This window comes from Bactrocera dorsalis, chromosome 2 (assembly GCF_023373825.1).
Source record: "Bactrocera dorsalis isolate Fly_Bdor chromosome 2, ASM2337382v1, whole genome shotgun sequence".
NCBI lineage: Eukaryota > Metazoa > Arthropoda > Insecta > Diptera > Tephritidae > Bactrocera > Bactrocera dorsalis.
Genome location: NC_064304.1, coordinates 64983737 through 65011583, shown reverse-complemented (window position 1 = coordinate 65011583; position 27847 = coordinate 64983737). Strand labels below are relative to the sequence as shown.

The window sequence follows — 27847 nt, the reverse complement described above, 5'->3', positions numbered from 1 at the left end:
ATTTTTAAAATTAATGTTATTTTTAAATACCAGAGATATGAATAAAGATTTTCTTAGAACGAAACTATAACCTAGTTTTTATTATTTAAAAGATACAACCGTTTTTGTGGTAAACTCAGTGATGTGTGAATAATTATGTCCGCCAGTGTATGTAAGTATGTATAGTAATCAAAATGTTGTAATAATGTCTGCTGTTATAAGCATGTAATATGTACGTTAGCGTTTCTGTGAATATGTTTTTGTATATTAAGAATATATAAAGAGAAATATATTTCCACTTGATATATATGCGAATATGTATGTACATATGTCTGTTTTGTTGTTTAAAATTTATTTTATGTGTTGTTTTTTATGTTAAGATTTTAATGTTAGCCTTCGCTTACAAATTTTAAGCAATCCTGCTTATTACTTGACCAAGTATAAGAGGTATTTAATATTTATTTTGTTGAAAGGTGCTTTATGTATATATATATGGTATATACATATGTATCATATCTATTTATATTGCTCTAAGCGGTATTGAGGCTTTTATCGCATTTGGATTTTTTTTTTTGTATCTAGCCGTTTTTTATTACAAACTGTAACATGAATCGCACATATTTGCATATATTAAATTAGGATGAAAATAATACGCTCACTTTGTACTCGGTATGGTATGTTTTGTAGGGTGTACGTAAGTACATATGTTGCCCTATCACCTCCTCTTGGTTTGCTCCCCGTCCTGTGCTCCAGTGCTGCTGGGTTGTTGTGTGTACATATGTATATTTGTTTTAATGTTCGCGCCCGTTTGTTTTGTTTTATTGGTGCTTTAGTTTTTCGCACCCGATTTATGTATGTATGTTTTTTGCGTAGGTTTCGCGCGTTTTTGTTTGTTGAAATTGTTTTGTTTATTTTGGGAGTTTCGCGCCCGGTTTATGTGTTTTTTGTTTGTAAAGTTTTGTATGTTTTGTTTTTCTAAGTTTATGTCTTTGTCACTGCATCTTTGGTTTTTGTTTTTTCGTTACACTGCACATTTTTATTTTATGTCTTTTTTGTGTATATATCTACCGCAGTTTTTCACTTTTTGTTTTTTGATTTGAGCACACTGCGCTCTTTTCACTTGATTGCTGTTCTTGTTTTTTATTATTTTTTTTGTTTCGTTTGTGTCACTGCACTTTGTATTTTAGTTTTCTCCACAGCACTTTATGCATATATTATATGTATATATCGATTGCCACCAAATTTATTTATTATTGTTATTATTTTTTTTTTAAATTTGTCTGTTATAGGTGCCCTTCGTTAAGGCTCGAAGGACCATGTTTATTCGGATGCCCAATCAGCATTTCTATTTTGTGATAAAGCACTTCACTAGCATGTTTAATTACATATGTATATCAAATGTAATGTGGAGCACACACTACTGCTTTAATTCAAATAACAAACACTTTGTACACTTTGGGTTTTTTAACGAATTTATTTATAAAATATAAATTTATATAAAAGATGATGATTTGCCGGAGCTGGCGATCGAGATTCCGCGAATCGAGGGCGAATAGGTTAATCGCGGTAGAGTAGCGAGAAGATGAGGCGGCACCGTGTATATGCGAAGCTCTTGAAGACCAATGTTCGTGTGTGAATATTGATGTTGATGGGCGAACTCTCGCTGACGAAAATGAGGGTGACGAAAGTTGACGTGCGAAGTGTCAGTAAGCGATTATCCGATTCCTTTTTGTTAAGTTGATGGTGTATGGTGTCGTCGTGCGGTGATCGCTGGCTGAGCGTGGTGGTGTTGTCCTAGGGTGCGCCAGGTTTTCCCAGGCAGAGTGGTGTATATATGCGGGAAGTTGATGAAGTCATTTAAACACATATGTATGCATATGTGATAAGAATTTGTTAATTAATTTATTTAAGTTTTTAAATATTTAGATATACATATGTATGTACTTCTTCTTCTTAATTGGCGTAGACACCGCTTATGCGATAAACAACCGCACGCCAGTCGTTTCTTCTTTTCGCTACGTGGCGCCAATTGGATATTCCAAGCAAAGCCAGGTCCTTCTCCACTTGGTCCTTCCAACGGAGTGGAGGTCTTCCCCTTCCTCTGCTTCCCGCGGCGGGTACTGCGTCGAATACTTTCAGAGCTGGAGTGTTTTCGTCCATCCGGACAACATGACCTAGCCAGCGTAGCCGCTGTCTTTTAATTCGCTGAACTATGTCAATGTCGTCGTATATCTCGTACAGCTCAGGACCATAAATCTTTCGCAGAACTTTTCTCTCGAAAACTCGCAACGTCGACTCATCTGTTGTTGACATCGTCCAGGCCTCTGCACCATATAGAAGGACGGGAATTATGAGTGACTTATAGAGTTTGGTTTTTGTTTGTCGAGAGAGGACTTTGCTTCTCAATTGCCCACTTAGTCCGAAAAAGCACCTGTTGGCAAGAGTTATCCTTCGTTGGATTTCCAGGCTGACATTGTTGGTGGTGTTTACGCTGGTTCCAAGATAGACGAAATTATCTACAACTTCAAAGTTATGACTGTCAACAGAGATGGGAGTGCCAAGTCGCGAGTGCGACGACTGTTTGTTTGATGACAGGAGATATTTCGTCTTGCCGGCGTTCACTGCCCAACCCATTTCTTTTGCTTCCTTGTCCAGTCTGGAGAAAGCAGAACTAACGGTGCGGGTGTTGAGGCCGATAATATCAATATCATCGGCATACGCCAGCAGTTGTACACTCTTATAGAAGATGGTACCTTCTCTGTTCAGTTCTGCAGCTCGAACTATTTTCTCCAGAAGCAGGTTGAAAAAGTCGCACGATAGGGAATCGCCTTGTCTGAAACCTCGTTTGGTATCGAACGGCTCGGAAAGGTCTTTCCCGATCCTGACGGAGCTTTTCGTGTTGCTCAGCGTCAGTTTACACAGCCGTATTAGTTTTGCGGGGATACCAAATTCAGACATCGCGGCATAAAGGCAGCTCCTTTTCGTGCTGTCGAAAGCAGCTTTGAAATCGACGAATAGGTGGTGAGTGTCGATTCTCCTTTCACGGGTCTTTTCCAAGATTCGGCACATGGTGAATATCTGGTCGGTTGTTGATTTACCAGGTCTGAAGCCACACTGATAAGGTCCAATCATTTTGTTGACGGTGGGCTTTAATCTTTCACACAACACGCTCGACAGAACCTTATATGCGATGTTAAGGAGGCTTATCCCACGGCATTGGCGCAGATTGTGGGGTCTCCTTTTTTATGGATTGGGCATAGCACACTTAAATTTCAATCGCTGGGCATGCTTTCATCCGACCATATTTTACAAAGGAGCTGATGCATGCTCCTTATCAGTTCTTCGCCGCCGTGTTTGAATAGCTCGGCCGGCAATCCATCGGCCCCTGCCGCTTTGTTGTTTTTCAGGCGGGCAATTGCTATTCGAACTTCTTCATGAACGGGCAATGGAACGTCTGCTCCATCGTCATCGATTGGGGTATCGGGTTCGCCTTCTCCTGGTGTTGTGCGTTCACTGCCATTCAGCAGGCTGGAGAAGCTCAAGCTCTTCGTACTCACGCATTTCGGCCTCTTTCTTCTTCTGTCTGCAAATGCGTCTCGCTTCCCTCTTCAACTCTCGGTATCTATCCCATCCCGCACGTGTTGTGGTCGATCGTAACGTTGCGAGGTAGGCAGCCTGTTTTCTCTCCGCTGCGAAACGGCACTCGTCGTCGTAGCAGCTGTTCTTTTGCACTTTCCGAAAACCAATGGTTTCGGTTGCAGCTGTACGTAAGGAGTTTGAAATGCCGTCCCACAGTTCCCTTATACCAAGTTGTTGACGAGTGCTCTCAGAGAGCAGGAGTGCAAGCCGAGTAGAGAATCGTTCGGCTGTCTGTTGTGATTGCAGCTTCTCGACGTCGAACCTTCCTTGTGTTTGTTAGCTTGCGTTTTTTGCTGCGCAGAGGCGGGTGCGAATCTTAGCTGCAACAAGATAGTGGTCCGAGTCGATGTTAGGACCTTGGACCGCACGCACATCTAAACACTGGTGTCTTCCGTCTATCACAACATGATCGATCTGGTTGATAGTTTTTCGATCCGGAGACAGCAGGTAGCTTGATGGATCTTCTTATGCTGAAATCTAGTACTACAGATAACCATATTTCGGGCCCCGGCGAAGTCGATCAGCCTCAACCCATTTGGGGATGTTTCCTCGTGGAGGCTGAATTTACCGACCGTAGTGCCAAAGATACCTTCTTTGCCCACCCTGGCGTTGAAGTCGCCAAGCACGATTTTTACATCGTGACGGGGGCATCTCACATAAGTGCGCTCCAAGCACTCATAAAAGGCATCTTTGGTCACATCGTCCTTCTCTTCCGTCGGGGCGTGGGCGCAAATCAGCGATATGTTGAAGAACTTCGCTTTGATGCGGATTGTGGCTAGACGTTCATTCACCGCAGTGATATGTATGTACACTAGACAAAAAAAGCTTGCGTACAAGACTCATATGCTTCCTAATTATTAAAAAACTTCCAGAAATAACAAAAAACTCGAACAAATTTTCTTTTTTATTTACTTGTTGGAATTCAGTTTTAGTATACATAACATTTTAATACTTTTGGATAAATTAAATTAGGGTAAAAACAAGAATGAAATCAAAAATAGACAAAATTCCCTTCAGAAAAAGTTTGCGTACAAGAAAATAAAAAAATTACAAAAATGTATTTTATATGAAAATGACAGTTTCTAGTAACTAGTTGGGTACCCTTTGCATTGTAGGACCTCTCTTAGTCGTTTTGGCATTGAATTTACGAGATTTGATGTCTCCTCCGATGTGATTTTGCTCCATTCCTCAAGGATAACATTTTTTAGCATCTCCTTCGAAGAAATGTGGTGTTGGCGGATTCGACGCTCTAATAAATCCCATATGTGCTCAATGGGGTTGAGATCTGGAGATTGAGGGGGCGTATGTAGTTGTTTTGGCACATTGTAGAGGAGCCAGAGCTTAACAATTTCTGCAGTGTGCTTGGGGTCATTGTCTTGTTGAAACAAATACCTGTCTTCCAATCCCAATTTAACTGCGCTTTGCTTTAAATTCGCCTTAAGAATGTCCAAATAAACTCTTTTATCCATTATTGACTCAATAAATTGGATATTACACACTCCTTTACTGGACATACACCCCCACACCATCACGCCACCACCACCGTGTTTCACGGTCGCCGCGAGATTTTCTTTATTGAGTGCAGTTCCGGGTTTTCTCCAAATAAGCTTTCGTCCTTTTATTCAAAATATACAAAACTTGCTTTCAACTGAGAAAATAACGCGTTTCCAGAACTCAGGCGGCTTATTAATATGCTCGTTAGCAAATGCAACTCGTTTTAGCCTGTTGGTCAATGATATGAATTGCTTCTTTCGTGCGACTCGGCTCCGATAACCGGCTTTTTTGAAAATTTTGCATACGGTGTCACTGCAAATTGTTTTCTGGAACCTTATTTTAACATCTCTGGCAATATCTGAAGCCTTCACCTTTGGATTTTTTTGTAATTCCTTAAGAACGTAGCGCTTTTCACGGTGGCTTAGTTTAGGCGGACGCCCTGAACGAGGCTTTGTGGTGGTAGAACCTATCGATTTGTACATTTCGATCACTCTTTGAATCGAGGAGTGTACTCTGCCCACCGTCTGACCGATTTCGCGAAGAGTTTTACCTTCTTTCCATAATTTTACAATTATTTCTCTTTCGCCGCGGCTAGTTGGTTTTCTTTGTCTGCCTATTTCACAAAATTTTCTTTTATTGTTTAAAATTTCAGTAAAATAGTTTATTTGATTTGAACAAATCTGATGTAACTAGTTTTAGTGCGACTTTCCCAGAAAAAAACTGTTGGGACTCCCCTTGTTTAATTTTGTACACAAACTTTTTCTACGACGATGTTGCCAACTTTTTAATAATTGTTTTAAAAAAAAAGCTTGCCATATTTTGTGATGGTTTCAAATTTCGAAAATATCTTCTATGATATTCTAATTTTATAATGCAACCATAAAAATTAAAGTTTGTTTGTGTTAAAATTCATAATGAGCCATACAAATATGCTGGAAATTTTGTACGCAAACTTTTTCTGACTAGTGTATGTATGTATTATACCAAACTTTTATCGGGTTTCCCGTGAATTAAATTTGGGTTTTATAAGTTTGGTAACCGTTTTATAGCGCTGTTAAAATGGATTTTTATTACAGATTTTATGTTAGTATCCGTATTTTCTTTTTAATACATATATGCATATTACTATGTATGAAAAATGGACTAAATACGCTCACTTGGTTGCTTCAAGGGTTTTGTAGGTGTATATATGTATGTACGTATGTGCATATATTCCTTTAATGCTGTCTGCGTTTTTTCCTCTTCCTTTCTCCACTCCTTCTCTCCTTAAGGTTTGCAGACACTTCGAGGCAGCTTCTATTTCTGTTGTTTAATATTTTGTAGCTTTTTTCGCGCCCAATTGTTGTATTTTTGTGTATATTTTATTGTTTAGGCGCTTTTACTTTTCGCGCGCGACTTATGTTTTTTTTTTGTATTTGTACAGTTTTGTATGTTTTGTTTTTATAACTTTGTTTCTTCACCTCAGTTTTTTGTTTTTGTAATGTTTCGGAGCTGGTTTTTCTAATATTTTTCTGCTCTTATGATTCGGTTTCTAGTTTTATTTTTTGTTTTTGTTCGTTTCTGCACTTTGCATCACTTCACTTTGACACTGAAATTGTTTTCTTTTTTTTTGTTTTTTGTCACTTTGTTTAGGACTTATGTATGTATGTAGTTTATTTTGGTTTTGTTTATTTTACCGGGTAGAGGGGGTGGATGCTTAACTCATTTAAACAGTATTTTGATGATTAGTTATGTTTTAATTAATTATTTTAATTAAGAGTTTTTGAATCAATTTAAAAAATTTTAAAATTTCTTGTTTTCGTTAACCTGTGATTGTCACTTCGTTGCTTGTTCTTACTAACACAGTTATTTTTTTAGTGGAAGTTTTTCACTTACACTTTTTTGGTCACTGTTACTTTTGTTATTTTTTTGTGAAAGTTTTTCACTTACTCCTTTTTTGGTCACTGTTATTTTTCTAATAAATTATTTAAAAAAAAATTCTTGTTTCTATTATCCTGCGATTGTCACTTCGTTGCTTGTTCTTACTCACTTCATTTCAGGTTTTGAATAGTTATTTTTTAGTGAAACTTTTCACTTAGGTATTGTTACTGTTTAAATGAGTTAAGCATCCGCCCACTCTACCCGGAAAAACTGGCGCACCTTTATAAAACAGCTTAGTTCACCACAGCAGATGACACTAAAACACAACTCACCACATCTGTAAACCAACCCACTCCGCAAAAAGGATGGACAAGGGAAAATCAGATACACTTCGTCACAGAGAGTTCGAGCATCAACATCCGTCTTTATATATACTCGTTTTTTTGGACACCAATCTCGCGCGCTGCAGTTACCACTGTGACCCCCACAATCTAATAACATTAAACTTTTAAAACCATTTAACTTATCTGTTAACATTAACTTTTAATAATTAACTTTACAATAACTTTATAAAAAACAAAAGATTTTGATAATAGATTACATTGTGATTATAAACTCAAGTGTAGCCGGTACTTTTATTTCGATTTTGCATGACAAGCAGTTAAAAAGGTTAAAAAATAGAGATACATACATGTATATGTACATATGTATCTAATGGTTACGAACTTATACAGTTACTATATCCTTGGCTTGGTGTAAATTATATTATTTTAACTTAACTCTTTAGTAGGCACTTTAACTTCAATTTTTTTTAACTCGTGCCAAACTATTTTTAATGACAACTTTTTATAATTTTAACTTCACAATTTTTGATAACAACTTTTTATAAATTTTACTATACTAGGCACTTTTTGACTCATGCCAAACTATTTTTAATGACAACTTTTTATAATTTTAAGTTCACAATTCTTGATAACACAACTTTTTATAAATTTACTATACTAGGCACTTTTCGACTCGTGTCCCACGTTGGGCGCCAATTAATTCCCGCAACGAGGGAATTTAAAAAAATATATGAAATGATCTTTATTTCTGAAATACTAATATATATACATTTTGGTTTTATTTACCTAAAGTTAAAGCTGAAGTGTAAGCATCAGCTTGATTAATTCCAGAACAAAGAGTTAATTACAACTTTAGCTGTGACAGCAAATTCCAGCAGAACGTTAAGCGATCTGAATTCTTTACGATTGTTATTGTTATGCCTTCTTGTGAGGGCGAGCGATATTTTTTTTGATAATAATGGATTATTGGATTTAGAACGGAAAAAGCATATCGAATTCTTAAATAATCAAAAGCGTTAATTATATTTCTAATTTATGAGACAGTGTAATCGTAATTGCAAAGTGCAAAGATTCAATTTTATTTACAGTTATGGTAAGGTTCCTATGCGGAGGCTATCGTCAACTTGCATGCATTCATACAAAATTATACTCATATTATGTTTACATGTCAATATTCAATTGCCGACGGCAAAACGCGAAAGCATACATACATATGTATTTGCATACACTGCGATTCCCAAGTTGAAAAAAATTGAAGCATGAAAATATCACAATGCTGTTGTTGGGAGAATCATCATGGGCATGCATACATATATTTATGTCTCTTCATGTTCTTGGGTATGTGAGACAGAGAACATTAATAAAATGTCTTTATGTTCTCTGTGTGAGAGGTGAGTTTTGTACACATTTTTCGCTGTTCAAAATGGAATAAAATATAAACGAAAAGCAAAACTAAATTCTTCGTTGGGAGTGTACTTTCATATATTTCTGTCTCTTCATATTCTTTGCTTCGGCATATAAGTATGTATGCCATGTCATCATATGCCGTAAATACATATATTTATTTCTCTTCATATTCTCTGTTCGAATATGTCAGAGAATTGTAAACAATGTTAAAATTGTGAGATGAATTCCGGCCTACAATGTTAACAAATGCGGCGAATTTCTTACTTTGAATCTAACAAATGTTCGACATCGAACATGCACCTTCTCTATTCTTTACATTCTCTGGTTTAACTTAGTTTTGGTTTTGTCACCACAATTTATTTTTAATATAATTAAATATAACTGTCTTTTTATAAAAATCCGAAGGTGCCTTTCGGTAAGGCTCGAAGGACCATGAATAAGTTTGTAGTCAATATATTTGGGAAGCACCCACCACTGGGTTAATTAAAACAAAAATATATCTTTTTTTGCTTAATACACTAAGCTTTTTAATCAATTTTATTTAAATACACAATTTTATATTTTATAAATTAATCAAATATGAATACCGACGGGTGAGGCCGGGACACTCAAATTCCGAGAACAATTTGTTGGTGGATCGTGGTTGACTTGTATAATTGAGGGAGAGTAGCAAGAGAGTATGTAAAATGAATGTGTTCTCTATTCTTTTGCTCATCCTTTTTGTTGTGTGTGTTGGTTGATGTAGAAGTGTGGTGAGTTGTGTGATGTATTAGTATAATGTCATCAGATATGGTGCATTGAGCAGTGTTTTATTAGCGTTTGCCAGTTTTTTCGGGTAGAGTGGGTGGTTGTTTAACTCATTTAAACAGTGCGTATCTCCTAAGCCACTGAAGGTACAACAAGCAAATTTACCCAGCTGAAAAACTATAAGAACTATAAGAACTATTCAAAACTACTCAAAGCGCAATAAATCAGTAATCAAATGCATCAAAGACATTAAATTTTACCTTCGAGGTAATACCACCTAGAGCTTTATTCGAGTAGAGGTAAAAATTGTTCGATGAGCCACTTTTTGGTGAAATAAATATCTCGATATCCGACAGACCATTTTGGACTAAATTTGGTACGTGCCATTCTTCTCATATTCCTATGTCAAAGTACGAAAGTGGACTAAATTAGACAACACCCACACCATAAACACAATTTAAATTCCATTTCACTTTTTCACTTTCCAGTACACAAATAAGGAAGCAATAAATAAAAATACATAGATAATCGAATAATTTCTTTAAAGTATGCCCCTTTAGAAGAAACATCGCTGTCGTTTTTTGGTGGATTCATTTCTGGCAGAAATATTAGAAGTAGACGCTTCTTCTGCAGATTTGGAGTTTTCTTGAATATTTATACTCTCGCAACAAAGTTGCTAAAGAGAGTATTATAGTTTTGTTCACATAACGGTTGTTTGTAAGTCCTAAAACTAAAAGAGTCAGATATAGGGTTATATATACCAAAGTGATCAGGGTGACGAGTAGAGGTGAAATCCGGATGTCAGTCTGTCCGTCCGTCCGTCTGTGCAAGCTGTAACTTGAGTAAAAATTGAGATATCATGATGAAACTTGGTACACGTATTTCTTGGCTCCATAAGAAGGTCAAGTTCGAAGATGGGCAAAATCGGCCCACTGCCACGCCCACAAAATGGCGGAAACCGAAAACCTATAAAGTGTCATAACTAAGCCATAAATGAAGATATTAAAGTGAAATTTGGCACAAAGGATCGCATTAAAAAGGAGCATATTTGGAAGTAATTTTTTTGGAAAAGTGGGCGTGGCCCCGCCCCCTACTAAGTTTTTTGTACATATCTCGGAAACTACTATAGCTATGTCAACCAAACTCTATAGAGCCGTTTCCTTCAGGCATTTCCATATACAGATCAAAAATGGAAGAAATCGGATAATAACCACGCTCACCACCCATACAAAGGTTATGTTGAAAATCACTAAAAGTGCGTTAACCGACTAACAAAAAACGTCAGAAACACAAAATTTTACGGAAAAAATGGCAGAAGGAAGCTGCACCCAGGCTTTTTTTTTAAATTAAAAATGGGCGTGGCGTCGCCCACTTATGGACCAAAAACCATAACTTAGGAACTACTTGACCGATTTCAATGAAATTCGGTATATAATATTTTTTTAACACCCTGATGACATATACTAAATATGGGCGAAATCGGTTCTCAACCACGCCTTCTTCCAATATAACGCTATTTTGAATTCCATCTGATGCCTTCTCTGTATAAAATATACATTAGAAACCAATGATCATAGCGGAATAAAACTTTACTCAAATACGGTATGTGAGCTGAGGTATCCCTTGTGGAAAAATTGTTGTGATCGGACTATAACTTTTCAAGGTCCCTGATATCGAACACGAAGAACTCAGTGCCCAACCTAACCTAACCTAATTTTTCACCGAAAATATCGGTAAATCTCTCAGAATTTAATTCTAATTAATTTTACAGCAAAATAAAAAAATATGTAAATGACGGATAATGAAATCTCGATTATCACTTTATCGTGCGAGAGTATAAAATGTTCGGTGACACCCGAACTTTGCCCTTCCTTACTTGTTTTTACTATATTCTTAGCAGCGATTTCTCGCGGCAGTCTCTCTCTGCGGACAATATTTGGTTCGACCATTTGTTTCTAAGCTCTTCAAGAAAAAGTCTTCGCTTATAAAGCTTGTTGGTGTTCCATGAGGGATTTATCTCTGTCTATATTACGTATGCGTTATATGCCGGTATATCTAACGTATTCGAAACAAGGCCAACTGGCCAACGTTTGGTCTGACGTTTACATGTATAGTTAGCAACCAGCTGATCAAGCGCATCCACACCAGCTTTTGTTTTATTATAGTGAAGTATTATTTCAGGTTTTTTTCTGTCACCCTCATCAACAAGTGGAGAATGGTGAAGGGAGCTCAATGCTACAACAAATTTATATTTTTTTGGGACGTATGATACAATAGTTACATTCTCCGTAAATAAAATGTTCTTTTCCTTCATGTCGGCAATTTCTCGTGGCAAAAAAAGCTTATTTTTTCTCACTGTACCGACTAAAGTAATGTTCCTGCGAAGTAGCTAAACGGCGAGATTGTACGTCGTAAAAAAGTTATCGCAAGTAATGGTGTGACCTCTGGGAAGGGGTTCTGATAGGGATAGAACAACACGTTCACCTAAAAATATTTGTATAGAGACGGTTTATTTATACTGTACACAGGTTTGAGACATACAAAAAGCCAATTTATAAATGCATTACCTTGGTTCCTTTCCGGTTGTGTATTTCTTGCCCGTCCTAAATAAACTTCCATGTTCCAGGCATACTTGCTTTTTGAATCACATAAAGCCCATATTTTTAAGCCGTATTTTGCGGACTTCGATGGAATGTCCTGCCTGAAGCTGCAACGACCACGAAAAGGTACTAACTGCTCATCTATTGTTACATTTTCATGTAAGTGATAATATGACCTGAGCTGCCGATTCTATTGATCCCAAATGTTTCTTATAGGTGCTAATTTCTCACGCTGTCTTCTCTCATCCCTGTCTGCAGCGGGGTCAAAACGAAGGCATCGTGATATGTTCATAAGTGTTTCCAAGCTCATTGTGGCCCGAAAAATTGGTCTGCCATTATTTTCATCCCACAAATGAATTAGACCTTCATTGTGCGATTTGTATACTCCTGCTAAGATTTGCAATCCTATGTATGCTTCCAATTCTATAAGGTCTATTATTTTCCAATTGTCTCCAAAAAACTGCAATCCTTTGATGTTGCTCATTTCTACCACTATGTTTTTTATACTTGAGGGCATGAAAATATCAAAAGAGGATTTTATATCTGTGAAATATAATAGAAATAGCACACTTTGATATATTTAGCAATCACTTTCTTTATAAAAACTTTGATAAGCTCCTTACTGCGCGACAAAAAATTACTAACTAAACAAACAATCGACAGTTACTCTTTGCACAGGTGCATAAAATGGGATTTCCCCTTTTTCGAAAAGGCTATAAATTTATCGAGAATATATAAACATAGAGCTGTGCAAAATATACTCGATTTTCGATATCTACCTTTCTTTGTCGGCGTTTTTGATCGAGTGATGTAATAATAAACGGCAAAATGTTTCAAAATACTAGGTGGGTCAAATTGACCCAACAACGTAATAAGTGTAATGAAATTACATTTGGCATCCTCCGGCAACATAAAAAACAGATATTATTTTAATTTTCATATTTATCTATTCCTTTTACTGCAGTTAACAAATAGAAGTAGAATCAATACAATACGACTAGACTAACATGCGAATTTCGACGAGTTTTACTGAAAATTGGGTCAAATTGACCCAAACATAGCAGAAGGGTTAATATTTTTTATTTGACAAAGTCTTACAAATCACTTGCTCGAAACCGGTTTTGACATATTACGCAAAGTTGTTCACAATGATCGGTAGTTGGAAAAAAATCACCTCGTTCTTGTATACATACCTAGGTATATAAGTAATGTTTATTTTTTTACTTGTACAAATTCTTATCAAAAATTAATATTAATGGCTCTCTAAAATTTGTATTTTTTTACAGAATGCTACCCTAGAATGGATGTGTTGTGCACCTTGTATTTGGTTGCGAACTTCGACAACCGTTCATAAAATTGCTATAACGGCAGCTACAATTTTGGTAACAGCCTTGTTGGTTGCATCCCCAATACTATTTTTAATAAGTACAGCTCCTTCGCGCCTACCAAAAGAGTGTTTTTCCAGCACTGATGAATGTGTTTCAACATCTCCTCCCCCTATAGAATGCACAGAAATAATATGTCAAGCAGTTGCTGACAGTATTCAAGGAAACATCAATTGGAATTTGGATCCGTGCACAGAGTTTAAAAATTTTAGCTGCTCAGGAAATATTCGTACTACAAAGACTGTGCGGAGCATTCAAGGAACTGTTGACACTCAGATGCAATGTATGTAAATACTTATAGCACCATTCAGTTAATTATACACATGTAAATTATTATTTAGTAGTTTCACTCGGATTTTATTATTTAACTAGCTGACCCCTCATACGTTGTCCTGCGTGAAATTATGTGTTTTGAAATGAAAAGAAAGTTGACTTTACGTTGTGTTAAAAATCTTTTATTTTCGATTTTTTTTAATTTTTTTCAATGTAACGCAGTTTGGTAAACAACATTTTTTGGTTTCTATTCCGGAGCGTAAATGTACAGAGAAGATGGTTTTCCAACTCGGGAACACGCCACGTAGAACTGGCACGCACTCATGCAATCGTAGTTACGATAATTTGGCAAATTTGGTATAAACATTCGTGATAAGTCCATATTTCGTTGAAGTGAATTGACAAAAGGCAGGTGGAATTGATATCAAACCACTGGAACCGAAATTTGCCGATTTCCAATTCTTATCGAATACGATGTAAAATGCCTTTGGCAATGTAATTTTGTTCGTATTCCAAAATTGACGCGGATTTGAAGGCTGATATGTCGAAATGACCATCGCGAAAAGTGTGCGAACTTTAGTGGTATGCGCAGTGGCGGATTAACGTATAAGCACTACAAGCACGTGCTTGGGGCCTCTGTTCTCCAGGGGCCTCCATCCTCTGCTGGCGTTTCATTTTATACTTACATTTTATCGAGATTCATCCACAATAAATTTGTCCGAAATCACAAGACGCGAGCAGTCCGGGAGTGACCCATCATACACCCCTGCAGGGCCCTGCCCCTGCGCGTCCCGCCCGCACGTCGCATCGCGCCCCCGCGAGACTGAGTAAGTGAGTTGTCTTTGCATTGCAAATGATAGCGCCCATACCCATTACCGCTCGTACTTACCTACTTTATTTACGGAGTGGCTTTGATTAAAACTACATACACTTATCGTTACCCCACACAATATCTAGAGGGTTGCAAAATAGATATTAAAAAGTGCAGAGGACAATCATATGACAATGCTTCTAATATGTCAGGACGATACAATGGGATGCAGCAAAAAATTTAATAAATTTAATAAATATGCTGTATTTATACCATGCGCTGCATATTCTCTAAACTGGTCGTAGTGCTGCTGATTGTTGTACGATCGCAGTGAATTTATTTTCAATTGTGCAGTTGTTATACATTTTTTTCGGCTTCTGCTCATCGTTGGGCAGTTTTAGCATTCTGCGATAGCATTCTGAAGTCGCTGTCGGACAATCTTTGGGAAGCTTACGCTGTAGCTACGAGTGTAATATTACAATCCTATCCGAAAATTTTGGATGCTTTAGATGAAATTGCTGAGGACACAAGGTGAGATCAGGTTAGAATCACAAAATATTTCAAACAAAATGCAAAATTTTGAGTTTATATTTATGCTCACTTTGTGGAATGATATTCTACAAGCTTTTCATCGCACCAGTAGAGGACTCCAAGAAGAAGGATTAAATCTTAAAACGTGTTCCAATTTGTATCATTCTTTATCGGGTCATCTCGTTGAAATGAGGAATCAATTTGAAAAATTTAAAGGCGAGGCAAGAAAAATTTAACCTAATGTGTAATATAAGGAAACTCGAAGACGAATTAGGAAGAAACAAGTAAATGATGGAAATGCAGAGGAACTTGATTTGAATTCTAGAGACAAATTCCGCATTGAGGCTTTCAATGTAATAATTTACACACTTAATGCTCAAATGCAAGAAGAGGTGATGTATATCACAAAGTTTCACAAAAGTTTTCATTTCTTGCGGATCTAGATAAGTCATTTTCAGAATATGAAAAAGATATCCAATCGCTCTTAGAATCTTACCCAGAAGATTTCAATGAAAACATTCTCGGCGAATTTAATCATTTTCGCAAATATGTTCGAATAAAATATGAATTTTCAGAAATAAAGGTCGCCCATTTCGATCTATATAAAATGATTATTAAAGATAAAGTAAAGTGTGTTTTCCCAAATATAGAAGTGGCGTTTAGAATCTTTTACAGCTTAATTATTACTAACTGCTCTGCTGAACGATCCTTCTCACAACTAAAAAGATTAAAAAACCCGCAAAGAACAAAAATCCTTCCAGACAAGCTTAATTCTTTAGCATTAATGTGTATTGAGGCAGACATACTTCGACAAATTAATTTCGACGATGTAATTTCGGAGTTTGCTCTGATTAAGGCAAGGAAAAAAATGTTTTAAGTTTTAAATTATACTTACTACACTTTCTATTTTTATGAACTTTCATTTTATACTTTCTACCTTCCATTCTATTCCTTCCATTTCCATTTAAGTAATAGAGGGCCTACAAGGGCTCTGTGCTTAGGGCCTCGGATACTCTTGATCCGCCACTGGGTATGCGCAGTAGCTATCGAATCGTCCATCATTTGATTACATTTATTATCATGTTCCAGCAATTGTAATTGCTTGCATGCTTCTCAAAAAGTTACACACACTCTACCACTCACAGTGCGCAATGACTCAAATGAAATTGAACCACGTACATTTATGAATAGCAACCAAAGGTATGTATTAGCAATCGTCGTTTTTCGGGTGGATTATGTAAATTCTTCCTAAGAAATTAGTTGAGAACACACCTGGATGTCAATCTACTGGTTGGCCTTGCTTTCTGCGTAACTATTTCTTCGACAATGCATTCCATGTATAATATCAAGGCATTTCCGAATAGAGCAATGTTCTCGCAAACGAATCACTGACGCAAGTTGAGAAAAATGTTGTTGGAAGTGTTTCCGCTGGCTGTATTGTATTCTTTGGGTCGAAAAACACTTTCTAGCCATTCTCCAAATGAACTGCGAGACGCACACCATTCGAAAAACGTTCATGAATTGCAAAAGTAAATACCCTACAAAGCGCTTTATTGCAGTTCACATATCGACCGCATCGTTCAAGACCAATAACCGCCATATTGGTTCCTTTGGTGACGTACTTACAAACGTATTTTATAGATTACACCAAAATGCAATACTAAACATTGATATGAGCTTTGAATGCGAATTGACAACAGTGGAGAATATAGTACAATCCATATGTTGTAAACTTCGATATTCACTACTCTAAGTTGTATGGTCGTCTGATGAGCTACGACGATAGAGTGGATATCCATCATTCCCAGTTTGCGATTCCGAAAGAAAAGCAAGTGAATAGTGTTTCGTGCATTTATTGTTAGACATACAAACCGAAGTGGGATTGTGGTGTCCGCAAGGTTCATGAACCATATTGGTTTTCATCACTTCGTTTAATATTGGATATTTCTCTCCATCAGGAATTTCCGCAGAAATGATTTCATCAATTTGATCTGGTGGAACCACTATCCACCATCCAAAGAAGAACATCGTAACTGTTGTTTGAAAAGTCGTGCTGTGACAACGTGACGATCGCTTGCTGATTGAAGCCGATCCATTATTCCACGTATGTCATCTAGTGATGGCGATCCATTCCGAAAAAGATGGATTTTTAAATCGATTCGAATCGTGACCTGATAAATCGATCCACAAAAAAATCGAGATCTAAAGTATCGATTTCCAAAAAATCGATATTTTTTCCAATTTTCTATTGCAATATAATTATTAACCAATTTTATTAAAAATAAGACGAATGTTATAATTAACGATCTTTAATTAATAAAGTCAGGGACTTCGATAATAACAACTATTTTTATTACCATATCAAAGTATCAGATCCCATAGAAATTATTTTCAAAATTGACAAGTTTTAGGTTACAAAGCAAATAGATAATTTACCTTATAGTTCCCAATGCTTTCTATTTAACCTTTTTAAAAACAACAGTCTGTCAAGTCTACTGGGATCCAAGCGGTTCCGCTCATCACTTGCGATGTTTCCGGCAATTGAAAAAAGGCGCACACAAGGAACAGATGATCCCACAATACTCATATACATCATGGCTATTGAGTGAACGTGGTGATAGATAGAGTTTTTTTGTTCTTGCCAGTAAAGTATAGGGTCATACTTCAAGTGCACAACTGCTTGCGATAAATAATGTTTGAATTCTTCATTTAAGCTTTGACTTTCCTGTGCAAGTACATCGAAAGTTGCTTTTTTACAAGCAACTTATGAAAATCCCAAATTCCTTTTTTCATATCATTATCTGTCCCTTCTATTGCGTCGACTTCCTCAATATTATTTTGTGGAAGTTGTTGCCGAGTATTATCTAAAATTGAAGTGTTGATTCTATTTATTGCTCGTGAGCAAGCTACTTGGTCAGCAAAATTAATTTTTTTAAATCTTGGATCTAAAATGGTCGCAGCAGCCAACAAATGAACTTGCTCGACACTCCCAAATATTTTTTTTAAGCCGTCCACAATTCAAATTCTAGTTTTGGCACCAATATCAGTTGAAGTTTTCATTTTATTATACATATGTTTCAGTCAGGCAAGATACTATTGGTATGATTTTACTGGCTGTAACATAATCTTCTCCCGAAATTTCTTTTGTTATTACTTCTAATGGTCTTAGTATATTTATAAGATCTTTTATGAATTCTAACTGCTGTGCAGTTAGCATTGCTGGTGCTTTAGGATACTTGAGTAATATAGGCGCAATTATTTCGGATAATTCAACAAATCGTTCGAATTGATAAAAAACAGAATTCCATCTCGTACACACACACTGAATAAGCCCCAAAGGCTTTGTTCGGTGATCCTGAGCTTTCTTTAAAGAGTCAGCAGCATTTGTATTATGCTTAAAATATGTTGTTATATCTTTAACAGCTGTTAGTAAATTTTTAGCTTCTTCCAGTCCATCTTTAGTATCAAATGGTTTTGATGCTACTAGGTTTAATGTGTGGGCAAAGCATGGAATGTGTTCATTTTTGCCATAAACATTTGTGACAGCTTTAACGATATTTGCGCCATTGTCCGTGATAAAAGCTATTACTTTGTTATTTGTGATGCCCCATTTTTCTGTCATATTAATAATTACTTGTGCTAAGTAGTCAGCATTGTGGGGTTCTGTTAGAGCAGTTACACCAAAAATTATGCTCATTAATTTATTTTCATATACATATACAATGACCAGTTAAGTCTAAGTAGCTTTGACTATTATGCGAATCAGTCCAAACATCTGCAGTTAAAGATAATGTTTTTACATCTTGCATTTTTAATTTTAGTTGTGTCGAAAGAATGTCATATTTATCGTCAATCATATGAGTAATTGTTTTTCTGGCTGGAACTTTATAAAGCGGTGCTACTACTTTCATTAAATATTGAAATCCTGTTTTTTCCACAGTATTGAGAGGTAAACCATCCTTTGCTATCATGAAGACTATTGCATTTGTTATTTGACCACGCTTAACACCATTATCTGAAAATTAATAAAAGTTACAATTTTCGATTCTGTATGCATCTGATTTTCATGAAAATTGATTGAAAAAAGATTTGTATCATGTCTTACCTCCAAATGATTTTATAAAGGGTGATTTTTTAAGAGCTTGATAACTTTTTTTAAAAAAAAACGCATAAAATTTGCAAAATCTCATCGGTTCTTTATTTGAAACGTTAGATTGGTTCATGACATTTACTTTTTGAAGATAATTTCATTTAAATGTTGACCGCGGCTGCGTCTTAGGTGGTCCATTCGGAAAGTCCAATTTTGGGCAACTTTTTCGAGCATTTCGGCCGGAATAGCCCGAATTTCTTCGGAAATGTTGTCTTCCAAAGCTGGAATAGTTGCTGGCTTATTTTTGTAGACTTTAGACTTGACGTAGCCCCACAAAAAATAGTCTAAAGGCGTTAAATCGCATGATCTTGGTGGCCAACTTACGGGTCCATTTCTTGAGATGAATTGTTGTCCGAAGTTTTCCCTCAAAATGGCCATAGAATCGCGAGCTGTGTGGCATGTAGCGCCATCTTGTTGAAACCACATGTCAACCAAGTTCAGTTCTTCCATTTTTGGCAACAAAAAGTTTGTTAGCATCGAACGATAGCGATCGCCATTCACCGTAACGTTGCGTCCAACAGCATCTTTGAAAAAATACGGTCCAATGATTCCACCAGCGTACAAACCACACCAAACAGTGCATTTTTCGGGATGCATGGGCAGTTCTTGAACGGCTTCTGGTTGCTCTTCACCCCAAATGCGGCAATTTTGCTTATTTACGTAGCCATTCAACCAGAAATGAGCCTCATCGCTGAACAAAATTTGTCGATAAACACATTTCGAACCGAACACTGATTTTGGTAATAAAATTCAATGATTTGCAAGCGTTGCTCGTTAGTAAGTCTATTCATGATGAAATGTCAAAGCATACTGAGCATCTTTCTCTTTGACACCATGTCTGAAATCCCACGTGATCTGTCAAATACTAATGCATGAAAATCCTAACCTCAAAAAAATCACCCGTTATTTGTTAAGCAAGATCTCAATGTTTGCTGTTTTAAAACTGATAGAGAGGCAGCAGAAGAAGCCACACTTTCAGTATCCATATTATTAGCATTTTGCAAATCTGGAACTGGCACGGTGTCTAAAATGATGTTATCAACAACCTAAAATAAAAAAGACCATAGTTATTTTGATTTATTGAACTTTGAGTCTTATTTTTTTCAAACTCAACAAATTGGAAAATAAAGAATCTGGTATAAGAAATACGACACTAACTTGTCCATTTCCTTCACCATTTCGTGCATTATCACATTTACTACCCCCACCACTTTCACTCTCACTCTTCTTTTTGAGACTTACAGTGTTAATTGTTGGATGTCGTCTTAGTAAATGATTACGCAAGTTTGTTGTGTTTCCCTTAGTTTTTACTTCCTGGTGACAATATTTGCATGTGCCTCCTAAGTCCTTTTTTATGAAATGATTCCATAGATCGCTTTTACCCGACATGCTGAAAAATACATTAGTTTCTCATTAAACTTTATAAACAATGAAACTTAGTAACTAGTTATATACTAGCATTGAGTGATATTCAAAATCCTATTAGCAATCATTAGCATCAATTCTTATTCCCATGGAAATCGCTGACAGATATAATAACCAAAATGTATCCATTTTATAACGAAAACTCAAATCTTGTTTTAATATGAACGCATGATAACCAAAAAATATAACCACTTTATATCCAATATTGAAACAAAATTTGAGTTTTCATTATAAAAGGGATAAATTTTGGTTATTATATCTGTCAGCGATTTCCATTTATTTTTGATGATACATTGTTTTGCATTTTAGGTGACGATATATATATTTTTATATTTAAAGTTTGAGTTTTGGATATAAATTGGTTTTATTTGTTGGTTATCATGCACTCATATTAAAACAAAATTTGAGCTTTCGGTTTGTACTCATATACTTTACAATTAATTACGTAATATTATTATATAATATTACTTATACATATGTATGTATAATATTATTATAACATCATGGGCATGCATACATATATTTATGTCTCTTCATGTTCTTGGGTATGTGAGACAGAGAACATTAATAAAATGTCTTTATGTTCTCTGTGTGAGAGGTGAGTTTTGTACACATTTTTCGCTGTTCAAAATGGAATAAAATATAAACGAAAAGCAAAACTAAATTCTTCGTTGGGAGTGTACTTTCATATAACGGGTGATTTTTTTGAGGTTAGGATTTTCATGCATTAGTATTTGACAGATCACGTGGGATTTCAGACATGGTGTCAAAGAGAAAGATGCTCAGTATGCTTTGACATTTCATCATGAATAGACTTACTAACGAGCAACGCTTGCAAATCATTGAATTTTATTACCAAAATCAGTGTTCGGTTCGAAATGTGTTTATCGACAAATTTTGTTCAGCGATGAGGCTCATTTCTGGTTGAATGGCTACGTAAATAAGCAAAATTGCCGCATTTGGGGTGAAGAGCAACCAGAAGCCGTTCAAGAACTGCCCATGCATCCCGAAAAATGCACTGTTTGGTGTGGTTTGTACGCTGGTGGAATCATTGGACCGTATTTTTTCAAAGATGCTGTTGGACGCAACGTTACGGTGAATGGCGATCGCTATCGTTCGATGCTAACAAACTTTGTGTTGCCAAAAATGGAAGAACTGAACTTGGTTGACATGTGGTTTCAACAAGATGGCGCTACATGCCACACAGCTCGCGATTCTATGGCCATTTTGAGGGAAAACTTCGGACAACAATTCATCTCAAGAAATGGACCCGTAAGTTGGCCACCAAGATCATGCGATTTAACGCCTTTAAACTATTTTTTGTGGGGCTACGTCAAGTCTAAAGTCTACAGAAATAAGCCAGCAACTATTCCAGCTTTGGAAGACAACATTTCCGAAGAAATTCGGGCTATTCCGGCCGAAATGCTCGAAAAAGTTGCCCAAAATTGGACTTTCCGAATGGACCACCTAAGACGCAGCCGCGGTCAACATTTAAATGAAATTATCTTCAAAAAGTAAATGTCATGAACCAATCTAACGTTTCAAATAAAGAACCGATGAGATTTTGCAAATTTTATGCGTTTTTTTTTAAAAAAAAGTTATCAAGCTCTTAAAAAATCACCCTATATAATATTACTGGCTGGGATTTAGAATAGCATCCCCGGATTTCGGGAATAAAATGGGTATCACTGGTGGCGTTCTCCAGATCACGAAAATATATATACATATATAGTTGCCGCTGACTTATAGTTTTAAAGATATTTGCATTTAAGGTTGAAAAATTTTTAGGTTATATAGATGAACGGACATGAAGTAATAGTAAAGTATGAACATTTCCAACAATTGGGAATTCCACATATTACTTATTTCAACGCTCAAGTAATTATTTTTATGCACAAGTAAATTTAAATGACTATACATGGTTAGATTTAATAATAACAGAACAAACTGAAAATTATAGCATCAAATAAAAATAAGGAGCGCTTTACTTACGTAGTCTCAATTAGTTATTATTCCGCAACAATATATTTCGTTGTTCAGTGTTTTATAAACACTCACTTTGTTAAAAAACGAACAAACAAATAATTTATTAAAGAACACTTGTAGCCTTGCTGGCGTTTGTACAGATAAAAAAGTCACAATTATATAAAATTAAAGATAATTTATTAAAGGACACTTGTAGCCTTGCTGGCGTTTGTACAGATAAAAAGGTCACCACAATTATATAAAATTAGAGATAATTTATTAAAGAACACTTGTAGCTCTGCTGGCGTTTGCACAATGAGTGACGCTTCTTAAACTTGAAACTAAGAATTAGGAATTCAGTTGAAACTGAAATTCCAAGAATGTACAGAGAATGAATAACTGACAAACTGTGTTGCCATATGTGAGTGCCCACATAATTATGTAGTATATTAAATTTTATGAGGATTCACTCCTCTTGCTGATGGCCACTTCTATAATGGTCGATCCAATAACTTTCCTCGTTACTTTCTAACAGTGTTTTGATCCAACAACTATGTAGCGCCAGTATTTTTCCAAATAATTAGTACCGTTGTGCAATTAATTCTAATGTGCTGGAATGCGAGGAACGTGAAGGTCTTCATCACTATTTACTTTGTGGTTGGTGCAAGGTTGCTTACGTTATCCCTGTAATAAGAAAATGGAGAACAAAATACATCAGCCAACAGCCATTTCCAACATAACCCAACATACGAAAATGGGTAGCAGAATCAGTCATCCAAAAATGATACCTTAAATACCCCCGTTGTTAAAATCGAACGTCCTCGGATCGAAGTAAAGTCTATCTGGACTAAGTTGTTTTCGATGTTGGTATGTTCCTGTTGATTGACGAATTTTTACACAGTCGCTAACATTCAATTTGCGGAAGCAATTACTTATCTCAAATTAATTACAATATGTCGTATAAAGCTATACAGTGGGTATTTAAATTTAAATAATCACTCTTCTTCTTAGAACATAAAGTTATTAAATTAACAATGCTTAAAGCGAAAGACAAAAAATATGATCTTTCAAAACATGAAAAAATTGGTTTGTTTTGTTTACTTTTTTACGTTCGGTTTGTCAACGTGTTTCTATTGTCTTCTTTTCAGTAAATAATATATTTTATCGAAAATTGCTTTTGTTTATCCTTTTGCCATCTATTAAAACTGTGGTACCAATATCTTTCTCTATAATTTTCTGGACAAAAGTTTTATTCAATTTGTTGCCAAGTCTTTTGTTGCGCCTTAAGAAAACATACTCGCCGGGATAATATGATTTCATCCTTTTATTTTGATTACAACTTTTTGAAGTGTCTTCCTGAGCCGTGACTAAAAATTCCGTAAGACTTTCTCAACATTTTTCTGAGTTCTCGTGAAATACAACAATTGGCTTAGCATTAATCACGGAATGGATACTGCAATTGTACTTATGCGCTGCTAATAATACTAATTCTATAAAATCATCAATTTGCTGCTGCTGCTTGATATAAGTACATGGAATAATTTCAAGTAGTGTGGAATGAAACCTTTCCACCTGATCATTGCTTGTACTGTGGAGAGTTGGTATAAAAAATTGTGATTGATTGTCCTCTGTAGCAATTATATCCAATTGGTCATCCTTATTGATTAACCCTAGAACACACACCCAGAAAATACCACGTAAACACACACCCGGGATACGTTTTTACCGGGATCTCATTTTGCGGTTTTTTTAATGCTTATTCAACCGATTTCTATAATTTTTTTTTTTTTGAAATGTATATTTTAATATATAACAAGTATTTTTTCTTTTGTTTCATTCGAATATTCCTACTGGTTCCAGCGAAATGGGCAAATAAAGTCAGGACATGCAACAGTGGATTTTTGTTTTTGTTGTTGTCCTGATAAATGCAAAACACAATAATAAAATTTATAATAATATACTTGTAGAGTAACAACGAATACACATTTTGGTTTTTATTTCATTGAAATATTCTACCTGGTTCAAAAGATATGTGCAAAAAGGTCGCGCAAGGTATGGGTACGTAGTAGAGATGAGCGATATGGTGATTTTTCGATATCTGTGATTTCAGTGATTGCTATTTTTAAATCACTGTGATTTTATATTGCTATTGCGATCGCAACTAATAGTAGAAACACTCAAAAACGCTTCCTTCCTTCCTTCCTTTTCCTTCCTTATCGGCAAAATGAGTGCACAGTCAAAAACGTGGTAAAAACGCAGAAATCAGCCATCTTTGCTTTGTTTTCATTTGAACAATGTTGCCATTGCCCAATACGCATATATAGTTTTGAGCACATCTTTGTTTTCAATTACAATTTTTTACAATATAAAATATCAAAACTAAAAGCAAACTATTAAAAATAGTTTATATATTTATAAATAATAGCATTCGACTCTGATTTTGAGTTATTTTAAGAAAATTTCAAACATATTGAACAGATTGAATTATAAAAGTTGATAATTACTGCAGTATATCGATATTGACAACCTTGCGTTGTGAGAGAGCAATCAGCTGAGACATTTGCGACGGCAAAAATCCAAATGTCGCAGATTCTCACGTCAACGTCACGTCAGAGGGAAGGGAGTAGCGTTTTTCACTGTTCAGTTACATTGCGCGCCCATAAGATAGGTCGTCCCAGCTGACACGACCCACGATTCTGCGTTGTTCACTAACCAGCTTCTAAGTCGACGTTAAAACGTCGTTGTTGTTGTTGTAGCAGCAGATTCCGCCAATTTGACACTGTTTGGCCGAATAAAAGTCCTGATCTGTTCCACTTACGTAGACCCGACTGTCGTGTCGAAAACATTTTGTCGTTATTGGCGGCAAATTCTCTTTTGGCTCCTGTAACTCGAGTCAAGTTTTTCCGCCTTTCTTTTCACTACATTTTCGCAAATGTTGGAGCGGTTCGGCTACCTGACACTTAGACCATATAGCATAGTTCATTTGTATGTTGGTATGATGGTTTCACACATTTCTTAGAAGGAATTACCATTAGTGTGGTGATAATTTGTTTGTTTAGAATACCCGCTTTTAATATTTTCAAGACCTAATAATTAACGGGAGTTTCCTAATCTTTGGGAAAATATTAAAACCCCGTAATTTTTTTATTGCATAATTTTTTCTGAAATTAATTAGTTACAATTCTTGTTTTCATCACAAAAAGCTTTCATATTTGGTTTTAACAATAAGTAAAATTAAAAATTAAATTAAAACAAATTAAAATATTCCATATTACCATTTTGCTTACATTTCATCTACCACTTCAAACATCTGCTATACATTCACTTCTTTTCCTTGATACATTTCCTGCCATTATTAAAAATTATAAGAGCATTACACTCAAAACTTCAAACCGCTATGACGAAAAATAGCATATACGATATATGCATGTAGGGTATTGCCTGAAGAAAGTTGTTACTTTTCTGCTATTTGCTATTGTGATCGTAATTCACAGGTTCGAACTGCTATCGTAAATCACAGGTTCGAACTGTGATCGCAATTCACAGGTTCGAACTGCGATCACAGTTTCGAACTGCGATCGCAATCGCAGTTCATAGAAGCGAACTGCTATTTATAAAATGTGATCGCAGTTGCGATTTGCGATTTTTCAATCACAGTGAAAAAATCACCGGTAGTGAATACACTGGTATAACTGGTATAACTGGTTTTTGGGTTGTTTTCACATGAGGTGTTGTTATAAATGCTGCCTGTTGATATTTTTATTATTGTTTTGGTGCTCAAAAGTGTAAGAAGTGAAAATATAAGTGAAAATAAATATAGCTGAAACTATAAATAACTGGATACGAAATGACTTCAAGAAGAAACGAATATGTATCAAGTGCAGCATACAGAAGGTAAAAAATGTAAAATAAGCAACAATGTAAACATATACTAATTTTTTTTTTATTATACAGGCTAACCGAGGAACAGCGAGAATCATATATACAATCTTTATTTGATGAAATTTGTGACGATGACGCTCCCTGTGACTTTGACTCAGAAGATGAAGAAGAAATTCAAATTAATGACATTGAAATTGCTGATGACGATGCTGAAGTTTCGCAAAGTGCCGCAGAAGTATTACCTGATTATGCCGACTATGGGGATGATGAAGAAGACGATAAAGAAGAAGAAGTAGAAGAAAATAATGAATTACCTGCTAGTGCCGAAAAATTTGTTGCACGTGATGGTACTGAGTGGATGAATGAACCAAATGTAAGTCGTCAGGTACTCAGACAAAATATTATAAAGGAACGTTCTGGACCAGCTAGATGCACTGAAATGTTGTCAATAGAGCAAACATTCAAATGTTTCATGAACGTTGAAATGGCTGATATAATTATGCGCCACACAAATAAGTTAGCAAAAGAAACTTATAATGCTTACAACAATGCGCATCCAAACACAACTCCTGAATCATGGGCGCCTGTGTCAATAACAGAGCTGTATGCATTTTTTGGCATACTTACTTATTATGACTGGTGCGAACCATAGCAATGGAGAACATGTTCGAGATTTATGGAGCGTCAAAAACTATCCTTTATATCGCGCCACAATGGGAGTCAACCGTTTCTGTTCGATATTGCGGTTCCTAAGATTTGACGATAAAAACACTCGTGCAACACGCTTACTAACTGATAAAGCAGCACCGATCAGTGAGTTGTGGACGATGATGAACAATAATCTTGCTGCACATTACAAGCCCAGCTCATGCTTGACGACTGATGAACAATTATTTCCTTACTGTGGACGCACACGGTTTACGCAGTACATACCGTCAAAACCTGCTAAATATGGTGTCAAGGTTTGGTGGATTTGCGATGCCACAAATGCATATCTACTGCATGGACAAATATATACTGGCCAAGCAGAAACTGGTAGGGAAACGAACCAAGGCGAACGAGTGGTGAAGGATTTGTCTGCCAAATACCAAGGAAGTGGCCGAAACATTACAATGGACAATTTGTTTACGACCTTGTCAGTTGCAGAACTGCTTCTCACCTGGAAACTCACGATCGTTGGAACTTTGCGCAAAAACAAATCATATATTCCTAAAGAAATAAAGCAGAACAAAAACAGGACAATTGGCTCAACGACATTTGGCTTCAAAAATAAAGTGACAATGTGCTCTTATGTACCCAAAAAAAATAAAGCAGTAATTTTGCTTTCGACCATGCATAATGATGCTGAAATAGCT

The 27847-nt window shown here is 36.0% G+C and overlaps 2 protein-coding genes across 15 annotated transcripts in view; both read left to right on the top strand.

The window, feature by feature from the left end:
• The window catches only part of LOC105233125 (endothelin-converting enzyme 2), a 789700-nt gene that overhangs the window by 221809 nt on the left and 540044 nt on the right, over nucleotides 1–27847 (top strand). For 12 of the 14 annotated variants that reach the window (XM_049449943.1, XM_049449938.1, XM_049449940.1 and 9 more), the window contains exon 3: nucleotides 13357–13738. The exons of the other annotated variants lie outside the window; for them this stretch is intronic. In XM_049449943.1, the coding sequence (XP_049305900.1) occupies nucleotides 13357–13738 (382 nt within the window). The remainder of the gene's footprint in view (nucleotides 1–13356; nucleotides 13739–27847) is intronic. 14 annotated transcript variants of the gene reach the window in all.
• The window catches only part of LOC125776616 (uncharacterized), a 468092-nt gene that overhangs the window by 95723 nt on the left and 344522 nt on the right, over nucleotides 1–27847 (top strand). The gene's annotated exons all lie outside the window — the stretch shown is intronic.